This window comes from Cibotium barometz, chromosome 65 (genome assembly GCF_041138505.1).
Source record: "Cibotium barometz isolate CiBa-2024 chromosome 65, ASM4113850v1, whole genome shotgun sequence".
Classification (NCBI taxonomy): Eukaryota; Viridiplantae; Streptophyta; class Polypodiopsida; order Cyatheales; family Cibotiaceae; genus Cibotium; species Cibotium barometz.
Window position 1 is genome coordinate 21,528,572 of NC_141110.1, and position 7,279 is coordinate 21,535,850.

The 7,279-nt window shown below is 43.2% G+C and overlaps 1 protein-coding gene across 3 annotated transcripts; it reads right to left on the reverse strand.

Moving 5' to 3' along the window:
• Window positions 1-3,646: 3,646 nt before the first annotated feature.
• On the reverse strand, window positions 3,647-6,542 carry LOC147603049 (BAG family molecular chaperone regulator 1-like). 3 transcript variants are annotated; one of them, XM_086797386.1, is made up of 5 exons: window positions 6,200-6,542; window positions 5,825-6,077; window positions 4,815-5,071; window positions 4,490-4,636; window positions 3,647-4,331 (listed from the first exon to the last, which is right to left on the reverse strand). In XM_086797386.1, the coding sequence occupies exons 2-5, from the start codon at window positions 6,036-6,038 to the stop codon at window positions 4,104-4,106; spliced, it is 846 nt and encodes a 281-aa protein (XP_086653512.1). In that variant the 5' UTR covers window positions 6,039-6,077; window positions 6,200-6,542; the 3' UTR covers window positions 3,647-4,103. The 3 variants fall into 3 exon arrangements, with proteins under 3 accessions (XP_086653512.1, XP_086653510.1, XP_086653511.1); XM_086797384.1 differs by having other exon boundaries at window positions 5,825-6,067; window positions 6,200-6,540; XM_086797385.1 differs by having other exon boundaries at window positions 5,825-6,054; window positions 6,200-6,539.
• Between the last annotated feature and the right edge of the window lie 737 nt (window positions 6,543-7,279).

The window sequence follows — 7,279 nt, forward strand, 5'->3', positions numbered from 1 at the left end:
ATCTTCAAGCATCATGGCATGCCAAAAAAATTGTGGGGGGGACTGTGATCCTCACACCACTAGTCTCTTTTGACACGCTCTATTTGATAATATGGGAACCAAACTGAATTTCTCTTCTGCTTATTATCCACGTACGGATGAGCAGAGTGAAATTACAAACTCAGCAGTGCTTGATAAGCTGAAATCTTATGTCTCTAACCACTAGTTAGACTGGGAGAAGAATCTACCACGGTGAGTTCGCCTACAACAATATTGTGCATACTTCTACGAGAAAGGCACCCTTTGAAATTGTTTATGGCAAAGTTGTTTTGCTTCCTATCCTATGCACAAAGGATGAAACACTTGCAACAAATGAGTATGTCAGGGATTTGGATACTCAGGATAGCCATACTGAGATCCCAAGAAAAGCATAAGAAGGCCGCAGATCAGCATCGAAAATAGTTGCAATTCAAGGAGGGTGATTGGGTTTTATTGAAATTCCAAAAAGCTCACTTCTGTAAGAAGACAGGCAAAGAGGAAATGTATCCAAAGCTATCTTGTAGGTATTATGGACCATTTTAGATCTTGGAAAGAATCAATGAGGTATCTTTTCGATTGGTGTTACCAGATCATTGGCGGATACATAATGCCTTTCATATCAGTCTCTTGAAACCATATGTTGGTCCTAATCCAGTGGAACCGATAGTTGAGGACCAACCTGAGATTGATAAATTGGAAGAAATCCTGTAAGCTAAGCAAATTGTCTTTCACAAGGAATGAAAAGTGCCTCGTTGGCAAGCTTGTTTGTAGATATCTCGTGAAATTCAGAAAAACTACCCAGCACTTGATGCGAAGTGGGTTGATGAGGCTTATTTTAAGGAGTATGAGGATCTCCTTATTGTATATATGGACGCTTTTCAGTTGTAGACAACTGATTAGAAGCCGGAGGAGATGTCACAAGCCTCGAGAGAGCTGTGACATGTAGAAGGATTTCCAAGATTCTATCTTGGAAGAATCCAGACGCATGATGAGGGTATGTGAACTCATGGAAGGATTGGTGACCCCAGTAGGTCTATGAACTCATGGAAGGGTTGGTGACCCTTGTGAGTTATCCAAACTCATGGAAGGGCAGTTTCTCTAGTGAGTACGGTACTTGGATCCTTCATGGGTGGTGCCCATGGTCACGACTATTTTCGTGTACAAGATGGCAAGTTGGGAGATTTAATCCAAATCATTGCGCACAAGCATTTGCCTGTGAAATGCACTTGCATTTGTGACTTGCTCTGTTCACCTAGACATTGCCTAGTATTTTTCGAGCGACCAAGAAGCTTGAAACATAGCTGGTTGAGCGAACTCATGTGCGGACAGCTGTGTAATCAAGAGAGCGACTGTAGCCGCCTTGCCCTAGGTTGGTGACCAAGAGCCTCTCTGGAAGGCAATTGGTGACTACTTTGCCTTGGGTTGGTGACCAAGGCTCTATATTTCTTTATTATGTTTTCATTGATTGGATAGATATGGTGCTGGCGGAGGAATGGATCTCCCGAGCACCTTTATCTTGTACAAGAGAATACTCTGTTGGTAATAAAGATACCTTAGGGGAGGGCTGGCCCAACTTCAACCCCTAGAGATGTGTCATGTGCAAGATTATCTTTTGGTGTTTTGGAATGTTTATCAAGACAGATGTATTGTTATATGCTCATGACGTGACGGATGCTAATGTATGTGGTGTTTTGACAATTAGTTTCTATATTCACGCACCTATGCCACAACCAACTTTATTCTTTTGGTGTTTTGGAACGTTTATTAGGAGCAATGTATTGGTATATGCTCATGACATGATGGATGTTGTATGCTATGTTTTGGCATTTAGTTTCTGTATTCACATGCCCGCCTATGACACAGAACTTTTTCCCACCATTCCACATAAACAAATGACAATCAATGTACGAATTTATGATTTGAAGCATAAATGGGAAAGAGAGTTTCATAAATGTTCAACAACGACATTAGATAGGAATCCAACCTTATACCTCCTCTAGTTCAATTTTATACTAACCAACTCAAAACAATAATGTTCGACTATGCCAAGCAAAACAACATAGCCAAGTCATCCGTTGGGTGATTGGTGTTATTTACTTAATTAGGGATTCTCTCTCAAGAAGCACCTATTAACACTCCATTAGTGCTTTATAGAGTGTGAGTGACAGTAAGGTAGTGACTGCCAGAGAACTATGTGGTAAGAAAATTTTCGGCCTTTGTGTGACAGGCATAGTGGATAAAAGTCACTTCACACACTCCTAAATCTAGTGCCACGACACTTAATTTGCAAAGTCACTACCATCCGACTGTTAAAATATGTGCATCTCGTGTGTTGGGTTGGCCACTTTATTAAGTTGTCCTTTATTTTTTTATTAGTGTTGTATATATTCATTTTTTTTTATTAGTGTTGTATATATTCACTTTTGGTCGCCTTATTAATAGGATAACTTTATGGGTGAAAGCAGCATCTCGACAACGTACCCCTTGGCGCCCCGGCACCACCACCTAAACCTTTCCTGGCTGTACTCTCGGAGACCCTGCCGTTGAGCCAGGCGTGTAGCCAAACCCTTATCTGCTGTGCTCCATCGCAGCCAAGTACGGACGCCTGCAACAGTTGGGCGTACTACGCCTCTTCGCGAACCAGCTCTCCGGCGTGCTGCCGCCGACGTTGGACAACTGCATCACGTTGATGGATCTCTCTCTTCTCCAACTGCCTATCCAGGGAGCTACCACCCGCGCTAAGTGATCAACTCTCATCAATACAAGTGCTCAATCTCCTCAACAACACCTTCAAAGGGCAGATCTCGAATGGGCTGCACAATTGCTCAAGGCTGGTTTTCATGGACCTCTGAGGAAATGAATTCACAGGTGGGATTCCGCACGAGCTAGGAGGCATCTCTTTCAACGCACAGGACTCAGAGGGACTTGCCCACTCCTCGTCGTGACCAGCCCCTGTGTCCCTGTACAGTGCCTGCCAGAGAGATTCTATGGCACCTATGTTCCTCTGTGCGCAGCCTGCGTATCGTACAGAGAAAGAGAGACGTCCGACTCTAGAGAGCTATGGAGTAGTTCAATGGACACACGCTGTGGTGACAAGCCAGATAAAATCTCCACTATATATTTCTGCAAAGATTTAAACAGACACGCGTTGGCAAGCAAGATAAATCTATTTTTGAAAAATTTACAAATATTAGGATATCACAAAATCGAGAAAAATTCATAGGAAAGTAATTAATAGCCTTTTGAAGAAACGTTGTGGAAGCCCCTCTCCCCTCTTCTTTTCTTGTCTTCATCCATTGTCCAACGCCTATCTTCTGGTGAATATTGCCCATCGTAAACCTTTCTAGTGACTACTGCCCATTGTAAACTTCTCTAATATCAAGGTGATCTTGTCTACAATCTCTCTCTCTCTCTCTCTCTCTCTCTCTCTCCATGTTCATGCAGAAGCCTGTGCACTCAAACACCGACTACTCTCTCATCATTCGTGCAGTTACATGATAGATACAAATTACGGCAGACAAATGGGATATGCTCTATGGGGGTGGAACAGGCCAAGCAGCACACTATCTTAAAACGCCCAGCTTTTGGTGCTATACCCACATACCTCCCTCATCGACATTCAATCAGGTACTAGGAATGAGATTATTGAAACACACATACTGTTCTCTTGAAAAAGAGCTGTTGGGCCAGGCATTCAAAAAGGCACCACAATCCAACTGAACCCGGATACAGAACATAAAATAAGAGCAGGCAGTGCTTAGCACTCCACTAATGAGAGGAGCACATTAATGACACATCTGCCACAGATAAGAGACTGGCAAGTTGCCAGAACGCTGACACCTGCCACAGCTGGGAAAACTGCACCCTAGAGATGTTGCAGAAGGCAGCATCCCATCCCATCACTTCACATAAGCTTCACTAACAAAAAGAAAAAAATTCTACATTTGGGCCAAATTTTTGGCCCAAAAAAATAATGGTAGACGGGTTCTGCATAATTGTACAAGGCCTTGTTGTGGGCAGCCTCTTATTTTGTAGGGAAAGGGCACCCAAATGCTATCAGCAAGCCTGCATAAAACACTCAGTAGTTAGTCAAACCGTTCCCAGTCTGTCATTTGGATTGCAGCAGAGGCAGCAGCTGGGGCCATGAGACCACCAGCATGATCCCATGAGATAGCAGCAGATGGTGGCACCATGAGACCAGTATTGAATGTCTCCCATGTGGTTGTTACGACAGTGTTGCTGACAGCTTTCGGCACGTCGTTCTGGATTTTCAGAGCATCTAATGTCTCCACATACTTCTGCACCCTCCTAACCTGCATGCATACATGCATAATAATATCCTTCGGTCAGATCCCAACACTAAGAAGCCGCTTAGGTGCAGATCTTGGTAGAGCAGGTGTGTTAAAAACATCAAAACCACAAGACAAGAACCTTCGTTGTATCTGATATGGTAGGCATATAGGACACTAACCAGGATCCTCCTCTGAGATTTGGTGTCTCCCTCCGCTTTGATCCCATCTAGTTTTAATAATTGGCACATAAACAATTCCGTTGGTTCCACGAATTCACTGTCTCTAAGACGCCTTCCACTGCGAACAGCTGCCTCGACTGCAAATACCTGACAGTAATGTGGAAAAATGTTACTCTACAGGAGGCAAGGTAGCCTGTTGATGAGGCTGGATAAAGAACAGTCCCCACCAACCCATAACCCACAGGTCCCAGCATCGAAACCTGGCTGAGTTAAACAGGCATTATATATATAATGGCATGATGGAATTCTCCAATTATGTAGATACCTTCTCTGCAAGTTTATCTACTTCCTGCTGAATATCGGCAATCGCTTTGCATGCCTTTGCAAGAGCCTCATTTCTCCTCAACTCCATCAGCCTTTTCTCATGACTAGTCGGATCCTCCACAAGCACAATCTTGGACTTGTTTTTAACACCCGCGTCATGAAGATAAACCCGACTGTCTTTTTCCTTCCCCCTGTAAAGAAGGCATTGCTGCTTGGGGTGCAGACCGGTATCCTGTACAAGTGCCTTCTTTAAATCCCCTGCAAGACGATTAAAGGCCAGGCATTCAGCATCGTGCCATCATAACAGTCACATGAGAATTTCGTTGTGCAGAATACTTCAGAAAGCTGCAAAGAAGACCCCAAAATAGGGTATCATGGCCTACAATATCAAAGATGGCAAATCCATGGCTGTAAGGAGCTTAGTGCAGGCTCAATGAACCCGTAAAGCTTAACAAGAAATTAGACAAGTGGGATGTACAATTCCACTGCGTGGACACGGACACACAGAGCCCTAATAGGCACAAATCGTATTAGTCATCAGTTGACCCTAACCCCTTTGTTTATCATAGTCACTGAAACGGCCGTTTCAGTACCTAGAAACGCGTTTCTTCGTTTCAGGAACCCAACCGTTTCCATGGTCGTTTCTCGTTTCCCAAGTGATATTGTCACAGAAAACAGCCATTCCCACCCCTAAAAACTCGTTTCCCCAATTCTATTCTTGGAACGTTCCCGTTTCCGTTTTTCATTTCTTGCGACTATGCTGTGTATGTCTCACATGGGGATTCACATAAGACACCATCAACCAGCAAGCTCTGAAGCAAAACAAAGCATACGATGCAGTTTTCTCTTCTTTGAACCTAGCATCAGGCCCACATTTTGTTCTTGTTCACTCCATCAAGATCATGCATCAGCTACAAGGGCACAATAAAATGGGTCTGATTCAGGCCTCGCAACCGTGCCATCGAAGAACACAGTCAAGATTCCACAGAATATGAAGAGGGGTTTGCATACCAAAGGTAGAGTAAGCTGGAATGGAGAGTTCATGGATTGAAGAGCCATATGAGACCTTCACTTTGATCATGGGCCCAGCTTGGACAGCATCTGCGCTTGCGTCACGCATTTGGACCACCATTCCACCAGGCCGGAGTTCCCACTCCTTGAATCCACCTGCATTGTCTGCTGCTGTGCTCAGTCCGCCTCTCACAAACCCCGTCTTGTTCATCATCAAGTCGTCTTCTTGACTGCACAGATCAACTGTTACGTTCTGTTACGGTGGAGAAGGCAACAGAAAACCTAAAATGAGCACTGGCATAGTAAAGGAAAAGAGGGGAAAAACCAAAAATCGGTATTGCTGTTGCACAGGACACAGATGAAAGAGGAACTCACCTGAGTTGAGCTGCACCTCAAGGGTTAGGGTTTCACGGGGCATGTGAGCCTAGGGAAGGGTTTGTGTCTGCAGAGGGAGCTCGAAGGTTAGGATTTGTAGGGTTTAAGGTTAGCAGAGAAATGGGGGAGCTTCACATTTCGCCCACTAAGAGTGATGTTGCAGAAATTGCTTGCAGAAGCAAGCTGTGGGCAAATGCTTATGAGGGCAGCATGGTTTTCATACACGGCAGAAAGAGAGAGAAAACTTAACAAGAAGCAGGGAGAGGAAGGACAAGTAGAGAGAGAGACAGAGAGACAGACGAAGACGGAGAGAGAGAGGAGAGAGAAGCTTGTCATTGCATTGATAATGTTCATTTTTTCGCCCTTATATTTTTCCTAAGACTTTTGGCTGCCGACGTGCCACCGACCTCCTCTCTGGTCCCGCCACCTGTCTCATCTTGCGTCGTCGATCTAGATCTGGAAATGATTGCTCAACCAACCTTATGCATAACCTTAGTCTACACCAAAAACTAAATGAAGGAACACACTAATCCCACTTTGGCCATCTTCTCACACTAAATTTCCCACAACTTCCTAAAAGGCACATCTTTGAGTTCTAGCCAAAACAGATGCTCCAAATAATTATTTATATCCACTAAAAACCATTTATTTTTCCCTTACAAGTTGATTTTTTAAAAATTTCTCCACCATATATTAAATATACATCGTTATCTCATGTATTCATACAATATAATCTATTATGCATTGTCCTCCTTTTTTAATGCCTTCAACCAAATTTAGTTTGCATTATCTAATTTTCATAGGGTTTTCTATTGCCTTTAATTGAAATAAAATTGCACTCGTTTTTATGGAGCTAGCCTTTTTTTATCTACATCTTTTCTTAGCATTGTTCATGGGTAGTAGTGGCTTTCCTTCATTGAAGGCTATAATGCGCTTCAAAGCCCATTTTAACCTTCAAAAGAAGGCCACCTTTAAATTTGGGGTTTCAAGTTGCAACTTCTAAGAACCTAGCCTACTTAATACAGGTGATATCTTCATCTTTTTTTAAACTAAATATTATTAATATCAAAGTATCTTTTT

Bases quoted from the DNA above. Each gene is read 5' to 3' on its own strand.
- LOC147603049 (XM_086797384.1), bottom strand. From the start codon at position 6,242: ATGCCCCGTGAAACCCTAACCCTTGAGGTGCAGCTCAACTCAG. The intron at 6,068-6,199 runs GTGAGTTCCTCT...AGAACGTAACAG, and splicing joins TGAGGTGCAGCTCAACTCAG to TTGATCTGTGCAGTCAAGAA. The intron at 5,072-5,824 runs GTATGCAAACCC...ATCGTCTTGCAG, and splicing joins TCCAGCTTACTCTACCTTTG to GGGATTTAAAGAAGGCACTT.